The sequence below is a fragment of the Stegostoma tigrinum genome, chromosome 38 (genome assembly GCF_030684315.1).
Source record: "Stegostoma tigrinum isolate sSteTig4 chromosome 38, sSteTig4.hap1, whole genome shotgun sequence".
In the NCBI taxonomy this organism is placed as follows: Eukaryota; Metazoa; Chordata; class Chondrichthyes; order Orectolobiformes; family Stegostomatidae; genus Stegostoma; species Stegostoma tigrinum.
The window spans coordinates 4095758-4110033 of NC_081391.1; the positions used below are offsets into that span (position 1 = coordinate 4095758).

Genomic DNA, 14276 nt, shown 5'->3' on the forward strand with positions numbered 1-14276 from the left:
ACACTTCTATTCCAATCATTTGGGTAATCCTGGCAATGAGCCCTCAGTATGGTTTTAGGGCCTGATGCCACCTTTCCAATGCTCCCTTGGATTCAGGATCATATGCAGTGGATTTAAGTCGTTTGATGCCTAAACTATCTATGACTTCCTGAAATAGTTTGGCACTAAAATCGGACTCTTAGTCTGACCGAATCTCTCTGGGTAGGCCATAATGTATAGAGAAAGCAACCAGTTCTTCCATAACCCTTTCCCTCTGGAAATCTGGTAGGCGCACCCATTATGGTTAATAAGCACTGGTTCCCACTGTTGGTTTTAGGGACAGGACCAATACAATCAATCATAACCCATGTGAAAGGTTCTTCAAATGCGGGAATGGGCATCAAAAGCACTGGTTTTATTTCAGCCTGTGGCTTTCTTACCATTTGACAAGTGTGACAGGTACGCTAAATTCAACCACATCCTTATATAATTCAGGCCAATAGAAACGCTTTTTTTATTTTAGCTTGAGTCTTCCTCACTCCTAAATGACCTCCTAATGGTAATTTGTGTGCTACCGTAATAGTTCCTGTCTGTATGCTACCAGCAACACAATCTGGTGCACTTCTACCCATTTCTCCTCTGCGCTAACCTATTGGGGTCTTCATTTCATCTTAGGATCCTATTCTTGAGATAATAACACTCAGGACTACATTCTGATTCCTTTTTCAAGTAGGCTTTATAATGTAGATCTTTTATTGTCTCATCTTTTTGTTGTAACTCCAATAATTTTTCAGAATAGATGCGCTGCCTGATCCCCTACCTGTTTAGGTTCTTCCTTTACCATTTCAACCAGAGGGTGTCAGCTAACTGGACCTCAACTTCTTCATCTTTCTCTTTGCTTTTTCCTCCTCCTGCTTTAACCTATGAGTGTGGGATCTTTTCTCCATGCAGTCTGGAAAAATTCCAGGGTGTTTTCCTTTTCTTGGGTAACATTCCAGAAGAAGTGCAAATTCTTTCATCTCTTACTATTAGAGACTGACCAGCTTCCGTATCTCTCAATATTGTAACTTCTTTACCTTCTTCCCCTGCTCTTCTTGAGTAAACCTTACCCACAGAGTTTAAGTTTTTGTAAAGATTGGGTACCATCTTAATATCTAACCGATAACTAGCTGATAACCCCTGGAGCTCCTCGACTCCTTTTAAGATTTTCTCACCACCTCAAGTAATCCCATTGGTTTAGCATCATTTACCATTTACATGATCCTTTTTTCCAGTGCCTTTCTTAAACCACCAGCACTGTGACTTTATGTGCCCCATTCCATTACAGTGAAAACACCTGAGGCATCTTGCCTCCTTTTCACCCTCAAGGTTTCATTTCTCACCTGTGATAAACTGCTTCCAGTGTGATCACATTTTAGCTTCCTACCTTACAATTCATGAATACCCTACCCAACTTTGTAACAATATTTGAAAGACACTGTGAGCATTCTTTGTGATTCAAGAGCATTATTCAACTCTCTTCATGACCCTCACCCATTTGTGGAGATGTCAGAGACAAGGCAAAAAAGCAGCATCACACTTTAGTGAAGCCATGATGGCAACAAGATGCCATCCTAACTTGCAAGAGCAGCTTGGACTGAGGTGGCTGTAGAGGTCAATGTCAGGTGCAGCTCAAGAGAACCTTGCTCCAGTTTAGCAAGAAACTGAATGATCCATTTGCTGCACCAGAGTATTTGCCACTATCTACTCAATGCTTCACCCTCCTGAATGTGAGTTAGCACTGTAAGATTGTCACTATAGAGGATATTTGCGCAGGACGTTAGCTACTGGACATCTCCATCAGATTCCCTCATGTATAATCAATGGCTATCACTTCACTGCAACTAATGACATCACACTACTGACACTATATCTACTAGGGTTCACACTGAATCATAAAGGGATCTACACAGCTCTGCAGCTCACACACCATCAGCCTGCCAACACATCAGCAAATGATGGCCTTCTGACTTTTGAGATCTGCCCCATTTGCCTGCTTCAGTCAGGTTTGCAGTCATTAATCAGTGTGGCAGCCTCACTTGACTTTCAAATAAACCTGTTAGACTATAATCTGGTGTCACGTGACTTCTGACTTTGTCCAACCCAGCCCAACTCTGGCATCACCATATCAGGATTATGTGTGGCATGGGTGGTTCAGTGGTTATCTCTGTTTCCTCATGGTGCCAGGGTCCTAGGATCAGTTCCAGCCTTGGATAACTGTCTGTGTGGAGTTTCCCCATTTTCCCTGTGACCTGCCTGGGTTCCTGCTGGCTGCTCCAGTTTCCTCCCACATTCCAAAGATATGCAGCTTAGGTGGATTAGCCATTGTAAATGCAAAGTTACAAGGATAGGTTAGGGGACTGGGTTTAGGTTGGATTATCTTTGGATGGTCACTGTGGACCCAATGGGCCAGTGGCCTGCTTCAACACTGCCGGGATTCTATGGTTCCATAATCTGGATTGCTAACCTTCAAGTGGAAAACGAGTATTGACAAATTGACGTAATGTAAGAGATGTACACCTGACAGGACCTGACAACTCCGGTGAGGCCAAACTCTTCAGTTCACAGAATCGTAGAATTATTAGAAAGTTAGCAATCCAGATTCTCGAATCATAGAATCCTTGCAGTGTGAAAGCCAGCCCAAGGCTGGAATCAGACTCAGGTCCCTGCTGCTGTGAGGCACCCGCGCTAACCATTGAGCCACCATGTCACCCTGTAACCAAATGCCTCCAGTACAAGCAGTGCCACTGAAAATTAGCTGTGGGGGAGTGGATTGGAAGCCAGAAGAGGAAAGCTGGGGGATTCTGGAGGGCCTGTTAAGGAGAGGCCACCACAACCTAGCATAAGCCTGTGCAGGAAAAGCAACTGGTGCTGGACCTCTCTGACTTGTTAAATCCAGATGGTAGTGAAGGTGAGGCCTTTCAGTGAGAGTTAAGTAACCTTAAGGGCATCAACTGGTCGACAAGAGGGCAGCAGCAAGTGAAATTGCAGCAGGAACAGAGGAGTATGTTGATGCATCCATGTGCCTTCCCCACCTTTAAACCAGCCAGCAGGGGAACATTAAATGCAACCTATGGCCACTTGGATGAGGTGCTGATTGTGACAATCAATCAGTTCTTGTTCCTCACTCATTTCCTTTTACCTCTTGAAGTTAAAAATGCTTGTTCTGTTTTTCTCCTGGCCTATTAAATGACTAATTATAATATTCCACCATATTGTTTGGAGCCCTTCTTTCTGCCACAGGGTGATAGATACAGCATCTCGGATATCCACACTGTATTTAAGAATCTATTCAATTTAAATGATGATTTAGCTGCTCCCATTTTTTTCATTTGATATCTGAGGTTCCACCAATTTAGCAATTCTCTGTTGTTTTGCAGGCATAGAGCATGCTTATAAATGCACATTAACTCTTTTAATTTGCCAAATGCTTTGCAAGCAGGAAGTACAGAAAGGAACAGAAACTATACTTAGAGAAATGGTCAGACATTTCTCGTGATCAAATCCTACCACTGGAGGAAGATGAGAAAAACAGCATCAACCTGAAGGTAAATCTACCCCTAAACAGTAACAAGTGCAAACAGGGGCTGGCAAAGCTATATTGGGCACGTGTTTCAATAAGCCTTCCAAACTGTGCAAGCTGTTAAAGACTAGATTTGTTCCAAGATATGCCCTCCCCACCTTTAAACCAGCCAGCAGGGGAACTTTAAATGCAACCTATGGCCACTTAGATGAGGTGCTGATTGTGACAATCATTCCTCACTCATCCCTTTTTCTTTGGGTGGCATGGTGGCTGTGTGACTAGCACTGCTGCCTTTCGGCACCAGGAATGCAGGTTCGATTCCCGCCTCAGGCAACTGTCTGTGTGCAGTTCGCACGGTTTCCCTGTGTCTCCATGGGTTTCCTCTGGGTGCTCCAGTTTCTTCCCATAGTCCAAAGGTGTGCAGAGTAGGTGGATTGGCCATTCTATAGTGCCTAGGGATGTTTAGGTTAGGCGGGTTAGATTAGGGGAATGGATCTGGGTGGGATGCTCTTCAGAGGGGCCATGTGGACTTGTTGGGCTGAATGGCCTGTTTCCACACTGTAGGGATTCTGTGTGTTTATTCTTTTGCTCTTTTACGGGATATGGCATATTGTTCTCCATCCCTAACTTCCCTTGAACTGAATGGCTTTCCAAACCATTGGACCAAAGGATCTGTTTCCAAGCTGTATGACACTACAACTAAGTTTAGGACCTTAATGTATGGGACACAGAATGCTTACGCTTTGTTGAGCTGGCTCTGATTTGCCCCTCAAACCATGAAGAATGGATCGACTCCAGTGGGAGGGGAATAATTAATGACCTCATTGTGAAGATGTCCTAGTTAGCAGCAACCGTAATATGATTTAAGAACAATGTGCTGCAGATACAGGAATCTGTACTGAAAACAAAAAATGCTGGAAATAACAGCAGGTCAGACATCTTCCGTGGAGAGAGAGCAAGCTAACATTTTGTGTCCAGATGAGGTTTTGTGACTTTTATGTTCAATTTGAGAGACAGGAGTGGGTCCAAGACTATTATTTTTAAATACTAAATTAGGGAAATTATGAGGAAATAAAAGCAGAGCTAGCTAACATGACTTGATAGATTTGGCGAAAGGATAAGTCAATAGAGACGTAGTGGCAGGCACTTAAGGGGAATTTTCAGAACGTACAAAGATGGTGCTATGCAAAGAAAAAGAAAACTTTTAAGGAATGAACTCCCCCATGATTAATAAGAAAGTTTAAAGATAGTACCAAACTTGAAGAAAAGCATATACATATGCAATGACGGGTAGACATTCAGAAGATTGGACAAAACATTAAAAAAAGCAAAGAATGACACAAATTAATAAGGAACGAAAATTAGAGTGTGATATAAAAGCCAGAAGTGTAAAAGCAGACAGTGAGAGTTTTTATTAAATAATAGAAGAAGAAAAGGGTCAACAAAGTGAGCATTTATCCTGTAGGAGTTTATCCTGAGTCTGGAGTATTGATCATAGAAAATAAAGAGTTGGCAGATAATTATACGATATTTAGTATCAGTCTTCACGATGTAGGATAAAGTAATGTCCCAAAAGCAGTAATAAATCAGGTCATGGAAGGGACGGAGGAGCCCGGATGAATTACAATCACCAGAGAAGTGAGACTGAGCAAATTATTGGAGTTATGGGCTGATAACTGCCTCGATGGACCACATCCTAGGATCTTGAAAAAAATGGCTAGTGAGATAACTGATTCATTAATTTTATTTTCCAAAACTCCTGGATTCACGGAATGTCCGGTTAGATTGAAAGATAGCTAACAGAACTCTTTTATTCATAAATTGAGTGAGACAGGAGGTGGGAATCAACATGCAAGTTAGCTTGTCATATGTCAAAGGCAAAATGTTCTGAGGTATTATTGAAGAAGTTACTGCTGGGCACTTAAAAATATTTGTGGTAATCAGGCAGAGTTAACATAGTTTTGTGAAAGGGAAATCATGTTTACCTATGTATTGGAGTTCTTTGAGGAAGTATTATGTGCTGTGGATAAAGGGGAATCATGGACATATTGTACTCAGATTGCATTTGATAAAGAGCCAAATCAAATGTTCCTGTAGAAAATAAAGGCTCATGGCATAGGAGTCATAATCATAGAGCCATATTATAAAGTCATATTGTACAGAAACAGACCCTTCAGCCCAACTTGTGCATACTGACCAGTTTTCCCAAACTAAACAAGTCCCATTTGCCAGCATTTGGTTTGTAGTCCTATCCGTGTACCTGTCCAAATTTCTTTTAAGTGTTGTAATTGTATCCGCCTCTACCACTTCCTCTGGCAGTTTATTCCACCTTCTGTGTGCAAAAGTTGCCCCTCAGGTCCTTTTTAAATCATTCCCCCATGCGGTCAAGTTTTGGACTTCCCTACCCTAGGGGAAAGACCTTGGCTATTCACTTTATACATGCCCCTCATGATGTTATGAACCCCCATAAGAGCACCACTCAATCTTCTATGCTCCAAGGAAAATTGTACCAGCCTATCCAGCCTCTCCTTATAGCTCAAACCTTCCAGTCCCAGCAACATCCTTGTAAATCTCTTCTGCACCTTTTCTAATTTAATAACATCTTTCCTATAGCAGGAGTAGTGTATTGGGTTGGAAAGAAGATTGGCTGTTTAATAAGAAGCAGAGAATATTTAGAAATTGTTCATTTTCAGCATGGCAAGATGCAATGAGTGGTGTGCTGTGTGATCAATGCTGGGACCTCAACAGTTTACAATATGTCTAACTTACTTGGATGAGGGGACAGGAAATTCTACAGAGGATATAAGAATGCTACTGAGGGATTTGAATAGGGTAATTGAGTATGCAAAGATTTGATAAATGGAGTATAATGTGGGAAAATGTGAAATGGTCCGTTTTGGTAGGAATAGTAAAAAAATCATATTATCTAAACGATGAGAGATTGCAGAGCTCTGAGGTGCAGAGGGATCTGGTTCTCCTTGTGCACTTTTGCTTATTTGTTCGTGGGATATAGGGGTTGTGGCATCATTTGTGAAGAGAAGAGAGCAGAGTTAATGTTTCAACTCCAATAGACTCTTCTTCGAGACAAGGATTAAATGATTGTCTTATGAGAAAAGCTTGGACAGATTAGACCTAAAGCCATTAGAGTTTGAAATAACGAACGATTATCTCAGTAAAACATGAGATCCTGAGGGTGGATTCTGAGATCATGTTTTGTCTTGACACACCAGACCCAGGGGACACAGTTTTAAAAATCACGTTTCTCTCATTTTACAGGGAGATGAGTTTTTTTTCTCTCTTGTAGAATCATAAATCTGTGGAATTATCATACATGGAAAGCAGGGGCAACAGGTCACTGAATATTTGTAAGGAGAATATTTGTAACTAACAAGAGAGTCAAATAATGTCAGGTGGGGGTAGGAAAATTAAGGCCACACCCAAAATCAAATCAGCCATAATCTTATAAAATGGTGGATTGTGTTCGAGGAACAAAATATGCTATCCTGTTCAAAATGTGTATATTCATAACTGCCTGAATCGTTAATAGAAGCAGATTCAACACAAAGGTTCAAAAAGCAGCTGAATCAATACTTAAACAGGGAAAGAAATGCAGATTGTAGCAAAAGAAGTATGGACTAATTTGATAGCTCATTGAAAGAAACATCTCGGACAATAATGGGCCAAACAAGATATCTATTAGTGACATGTTAAAAAATCACAGATGCCCTCCACTGTATCTGCAACTAATCCACTCCGTCTTTCATCTCAAGATTGAAGAGGACAAAAGAAAAGAAAACCTGGTGCCTTTATGGAGAGCAAAATATGACAAAAAGGTATTGTACCTTGATTTTAACATTCTTACCTTTGTTTTCAAATTCATCCGTGGCCTTGCCCCCTCTTTGTGCTACAATCTTCTGAGAAAGCAACACACCACCAATTTCTGGTCTCCAGTATTGGCAACCTTCATCTACTAAAGCCTGAACCACTGGAATTCCCTCTTTAAATTCTCTCCTTAAACTTCTGCACCTTTATATCCCTGTTCTCCTTTAAAATGTTTCTTTAAATGCACCTCCTTTACAAAATTGTGAACACCTTTACTAACCTCTCTATGTGGCTGAACATCAAATTCTGTTTGATGGTGTTGCTGTGAAGCGCCTAAAGACATTATACTGTATTATTTTCTTTATTTAGTGAATCCAAATCCCCAAAGCCAAACAATAGTCCCCCTTATTTTCAAATTTAAGGCCATTAATCTGCTACAAGTCTGTCAAGGGGAGATTCCCAGTAAGATGTGACATTGTTTGTGCCTCTCCACAAGTCGTGGTGAAGAAGGTGGCTAAGGTTATAAAGAGATCTTGATCAGTTGAGTCAATGGGCTGAGCAGTGGCAGAGTTTTATTTGGATAAATGTGAGGCATTACATTTTGCTAAAACAAACAAGGGTAGGACTTATACAATTAAAAGTAGGGCCTTGGGTACAGCTGGGGAACAGCAAGACCCACGGGTCAGGTACATAATTCTTAGAAGTCTGTGTCACATGTAAACAGGGTGGTTAAGAAGGGATTTAACACACTTGCTTTCATTGCTCAGACCTTTGAATATAGAAATTGGGGTGTCACATTGAGGTTGTACAGGACATTGATGAATCCTCGAGTCGCACCTCCACTTCCTACCTACTGACCTCATCCCACCTCCTTGACCTGTCCGTCTTCCCTGGACTGACCTATCCCCTCCCTACCTCCCCACCTATATTCTCCTCTCCACCTATCTTCTTTTCTCTCCATCTTCAGTTCGCCTCCCCCTCTCTCCCTATTTATTCCGGAACCCTCTCCCCATCCCCCTCTCTGATGAAGGCTCTAGGCCGGAAACGTCAGCTTTTGTGCTCCTGAGATGCTGCTTGGCCTGCTGTGTTCATCCAGCTTCACACTTTATTGTCTTGGATTCTCCAGCATCTGCAGTTCCCATTATCTCAGAGACAGGCTGTGCTGGTTTTGTGATGCAGTGGGGGGAGGGGAAGAACTGGGCTGGTTTTGGGATGCAGTGGGGGAAGGGGAGATTTTGAAACTGGTGAAGTCCACATTGATACCATTGGGCTGCAGGGTTCCCAAGCGGAATATGAGTTGCTGTTGTTGCAACCTTCGGGTGGCATTATTGTGGCACTGCAGGAGGCCATGATGGACATGTCGTCTGAGGAATGGGAGGGGGAGTTGAAAAGGTTCGCGACTGGGAGGTGCAGTTGTTTGTTGGGAACCGAGCGGAGGTGTTCTGCAAAGCAGTCCCCAAGCCTCCGCTTGGTTTCCCCAATGTAGAGGTAGCCACACCGGGTACAATGGATACACTATACCACATTGGCAGATGTGCAGGTGAACCTCTGCTTAACATGGAAAGTCATCTTGGGGCCTGGGATAGGGGCGAGGGAGGCGGTGTGGGGGCAAGTGTAGCACTTCCTGCGGTTGCAGGGGAAGGTGCCGGGTGTGGTGGGGTTGGAGGGGAGTGTGGAGCAGACAAGGGAGTCACGGAGAGAGTGGTCCCTCCGGAAGGCAGACAATCTTCGGTCCGCCTCCCCCTCTCTACCTATTTATTCCAGTTCCCTCTCCCCATTCCCCTCTCTGATGAAGGGTCTAGGCCCGAAACGTCAGCTTTTGTGCTCCTGAGATGCTGCTTGGCCTGCTGTGTTCATCCAGCCCCACAGTTTGTTATCTTGGATTCTCCAGCATCTGCAGCTCCCATTATCATTGATGAATCCTCTTCTGGAGTACTGTTTGCAGTTCTTGTTGCCCTGTTATAGGAAGGATACTATGAAACTGGAGACGGTTCAGAAGAGACTTACCAATATGTTGCCAGGAATGGCAGGTTTGAATTATAAGGAGAGGCGAGATAGGCTGGTACTTCTTTCACTGGAGTGTTGGAGGTTGAGTGGTGATCTTAAAGAGGTTATGAAATCATGTGGGGTATAGAAGGTGAATGGCAGTTGTCTTTTCCCTAAGGTGAGGGATTTCAAGATTGGGGGTATATTTTTAAGATGAGAAGAGAAACATTTCAAAAAAGACAGGAGGGGCAATTTTTTTATGCAGAGAATTGTTTATGTCTGGAATGAACTTCCAGAGGAAGTGGTGAATGCAGGTGCAGTTACAATGTTTAAAGGTCATTTGGTAAAGTACATGAATAAGGAAGGTTTGGAGGGATATGGGCCAAGTGCAGGTAGGTGGGACTAGTTTAGTTTGGGATTATGGCCAGCATAAATTGCTTCAACTGAAATGTCTGTTTCCCTGCTGTATGACTCTATGACTCTGTAAGTACATAAAGGATTTATATTGAGGCCTCCTGGTAGAAGGAGCCTGCACAGGGGCCTTGGCTTAACTTGTACTTGCTCAGCAAGTATCAGTCTCGCCACAGAGATTCAAGGTTTGTCATTGAACAGATGGAACTTTTCTCAAGGAACTTGTCAATCTATTTCCATGTTTCCCATTTGTTTCTCCAAATCCTGTCTGCTTATTCAGGTGGGTTGCTGCATACAGGGTGCCAAAATGAAAACAACAATGGGCATGTTGAATAAGTCGTTGAGGAGTGGGCATTTGATGTCATCTGTCGACTTGTGGGGGTTCACTAGTTGGTGGACGTATGGGACGGTGATGTTTATGAGATTAGGAAGCCAGGAGTCAAGGTGTCATAAATATAGCCAATATCATTTCTCACTGTCCAACGCTCAAGTAATTACCTGCTGTCACTTAGAACACCACGTATAGCGCTAAACAACTTCCTTAGCGTGGACTTTCCAGTACCTGACTTTCCTCACAGAATACTTAGCTTGCCAACCTAAAATCCATGCTGACGCAGGATCTAAATAAAATCATGTTTTCTTTATCCCTCGCTCAGATTGTTGTCTTGAAGAAACTGAAACACAAAGATGGGAACTTCACTGTGATGCAAAAGATTGAACTCAATCAGGTAACTCCACTCTCGCCTGTTCTAAGTAGATTGTATAATATTTGGAACAAATGCTGAAAAAGAAGAGAATGAAGATTTGGATTTCAAAGCATCTTTTATGATATCAAAAGATGATTTACAGCCAATCAAGCATTTATTCAAATATAATTATTCTTATAATGATGGAAGCGTGACAACTAATTTGTATACAACAAGTCACACAAACAAAAATGAACTAATCGTCAATTATTTGTATTAGTGGTGCTGATTTCTAGAATTATAGAATTGTTATAGCAGAGACGGAAGCTATTCAGCCCGTCATGCCTGTGCTAGCATAATTGCTGGAGGCACAATTCACGTAGTGCCACTCCCCTGCCTTTTTCATTTCAGATAATGGGCTGACGTTTACCAGAAATCAGCTAAGTGATAATTTTGGTACGTTTTATGGAAGATTTCTCTCTTTGAGTCTTGCCAAGTTTTCTCAAGTGATTCTCCACATGTCAGCTGTGGGAAAAGGACTGTTTTTACAGCAAAGAACTGAGGAAGGAATTGTAGTACTTGCTAAAGTTGCTGAAACTCACAGTAAATCATGTTTACACTGTTGCTTTGTAAGTTGTGAAGAAAGGTGTTAAAGGAGATAGTATGGATCTGGGATGTGTATAGAAAGTGAGATTCAGCCGTCAACAAGAAGCTGATTGGTTTGAAGAATTTGCAACCAGATGTTGGTGTCAAAGGCCATCAGCCTGACAACCAGTGGCGGATTGGCTGCTATGTAACTGAACAGCCTGTGGATGTGAACGAAACTGGCAGAAGCCTTTGGACTACTGAAAAGGTAGAAGGTCTGTCTCTTGTGTTCTCCAGGAAAACACCTCAAGACTGAAGAAAGCCATTTTATTTTCTCCCACCAGTTCCTGTAACCTTAACTAATAGGTTAGAGATCTTACAATTTGTGAACCAATTGCTCTGTACCTTCTGTGAAGAAATGATTTGATGTATTATTGTCACATATACCGAGATACAATGAAAAGCATTGTTTTACGCAGTAACTAGACAAATTGTACCTTAATATATCAGGGTAATAGAACAGAATGCAGAATATTGTGTTACAGCTACAGAGAAGGTGTAGAGAAAGATCAACTCTAATATATGAAAGCTCTGTTCATAAGTCTGATAACAGAGAGGGAAAAGCTGTTCTTAAAATGGTTAGTACCGGTTTTCAAGCTTTTGTGTCTTCTGGAATTGGGTGGAAGAGAGTATAACCAGCATGGGAGGTGTCTCTAATTATTTTGGCAACTTTCCTGAGGCAGCAGGAAATATGGACAGAGTCAGTAGGAGGAAGACTGGTTTTAACGATGAACTGGGCTGCATTCACAACTCTCTGTCAATTTCTTGCCGTCTTGTCCAGAGCAGATGCCATACCAAGCTACGATGCATCTGGATATAATGCTTTCTATGGTGCATCGATAAAAATTGGAAAGAGTCATTGTAGACATGGCGAATTTCCTTCGCCTTTTGAGAAAGTAGATGCATTGGTGTGTTTTCTTGATTGTAGCATCGATGTGGATGGACCAGGATAGATCATTGATGATATTTACTCCAAGCTACTTAAAGCTCTCAACCACCTCCACCTCAACATCATTGATATAGTAGGGGCATGTCCTCCGCTCTGCTTCCTGAAGTCGATGCTCCTTCATGTTGCTGACATTAAGGGAGAGATTGCTGTCTTTACATCATGCCACTAAGCTGTCTATTTCTTTCCTGGACTCTATCTCATGACTGTTTGAGATCAACCCACTATGGTGGCGTCATCAGCAAATTTGAAAATGGCATTAGCCACATAGCCTTGAGTGTATAAGGAGTCTGGTAGGGGGCTGAGTACACAGCTTTGCGGAGCACCAGTTTAAAGGATTGGTATGGAGGAGGTGTTGTTGCCTATCCTTAGTGATTGCAGTCTGCGGGTCAAGAAGATGCAAATGGGTGAGCAGAGTCCTAGGTCTCAGAGTTTGGAGATATGTTTTGTTTGAATTATGGTGCTGAAGGTCGAGCTATGATCAGTAAATAGGAGCCTGATGTAGGTGTGTTCAGGGCCAATTGAATGAACTTTAAAGAAAAGTTCAGAGAACTGTAAAACTCTTGAAACAAAAGAACACCCCATTGAACTCTGTCTACTGGGGCCATTGAATTATTTCCCACTAGTTTTCTTTGCCCTCCATCTATAATACAGAAAACAATGTTTTTTGCCTGAACATGCACAAATGACAGTTTATTACATGGAGTATCTCACACACAGACGTGAACGCACACACACATGCACATGCACATGTATACACACACACACACCAACCTTTGAGAGGGTGGTGGTGAGCTGCCTTCTTGAACTGCTGCAGTGCAGACCATTTGGCGCACACAGACCCACAGTGCTATCAGGGATACCTAACACAGCTAAAATATCAGCAGGAAATGCAAAACAGAAACAGCTTTTGTTTAGATGAGCAGCATCTTTCAATTAACAATTACCTACATTTTGAATAATAGCTTGAGGGCCCCCAAAACCCTGCAAAATGCAGGCTGCCTGTTTCACAAGTGTGTTGGCACTCCTTGCTTTATTCACCATCCTAATGTCAACATGCATCTCTTTTGAAAATAATGAATGCCATCCTCAATTCATACAATTAACAGAAGAGGGTTTGTAGCTCAATGGTTGTGTTCCTACTTAGAGTCATAGAGTTGTACAGCATGGAAACAGACCCTTTGGTCCAACTCGTCTATGGTGACTAGACATCCTAAATTAATATAGTCCCATTTGCCAGCATGTGGTCCTTATCCCTCCAAACCTTTCCTATTTATATATCCATCCAAATGCCTTTGAAATGTTGTACCAGCCTCCACAACCTTCTCTGGCAGCTCATGACTGGACCAGGTGTCTAGGTTCAAGTCCCAACTGCTCGAGAGCTCTGCCGTATTATGTTCAAACAGGTTGATTTTAAAAAACTATAATTACCAAAGGTTCAAGTGTGAGATTGTGTGGTGTTGTGTGTTACAGGTCATTAAGGGAGCTTGAGTATGTGGCAATGTATCCATATTGTTGTAAGGAGCTGTGGATAATGGTAGTTGAGTTTGTAGTTTATTCCCCCTCATAGATTAGGAATCTCTCCTTTTCTTATCACCTGGCATTGACTTCTGTTGGAAGGATTTTCCAGTTGATACTCAGCTACATTGGCTAAGTAATGAATACACATGCCTTCCTTTATTATCATGTACTCAAGCAGGACTCAAACTTGGAACTTCTGCTCAGAAACAAAAAGCTGAAAGAACTGCAGATACTGGAAATCAGAAACAGAAACAGAATTTGCTAGAAAAGCTCAGCAGGAGAGAAAGCACAGTTGATGTTTAGGATGCAGTGAACCTCCTGAGAACATTAACTCTGCTTTCTCTTCACAGATGCTGTCAGACTTGCTGAGCTTTTTTAACAATTTCTGTTTAACTTCTGCTGAGAGTCAGGCTCATTATCCATGCGCACAAGACCTCCTAACAGCACAAGTAAGAAGTCTGAACTTAATCAGGACTAAATAACATTGCACCAAAACCCAGGTTGTCTGTATTTGTGTAACAAAATAGACACTTAATAATCCAAGTAGCTCTCGGTGTTCCCTTCACATAATCATCTGCAAAGTGCCTCAGGGCATTCACTACTTTAAAGGAGCCGTATAAACACACTTGTTGTGAAGTTTCAAAGCTTTCAAAAATGGCATGCCAATTCAACAAAGGTGTACATGATCCTGGATCTGACAGCTTGAGATAGAGAGCCA

At 42.1% G+C, this 14276-nt stretch overlaps 1 protein-coding gene across 2 annotated transcripts in view; it reads left to right on the forward strand.

Moving 5' to 3' along the window:
- LOC125447136 (guanylyl cyclase C-like) overlaps positions 1-14276 on the forward strand; it is a 121308-nt gene that overhangs the window by 52831 nt on the left and 54201 nt on the right. For both annotated transcript variants that reach the window (XM_059640599.1, XM_048521281.2), the window contains exons 12-14: positions 3461-3566; positions 7312-7374; positions 10417-10488. In XM_059640599.1, coding sequence (XP_059496582.1) covers positions 3461-3566; positions 7312-7374; positions 10417-10488 — 241 coding nt within the window. The remainder of the gene's footprint in view (positions 1-3460; positions 3567-7311; positions 7375-10416; positions 10489-14276) is intronic.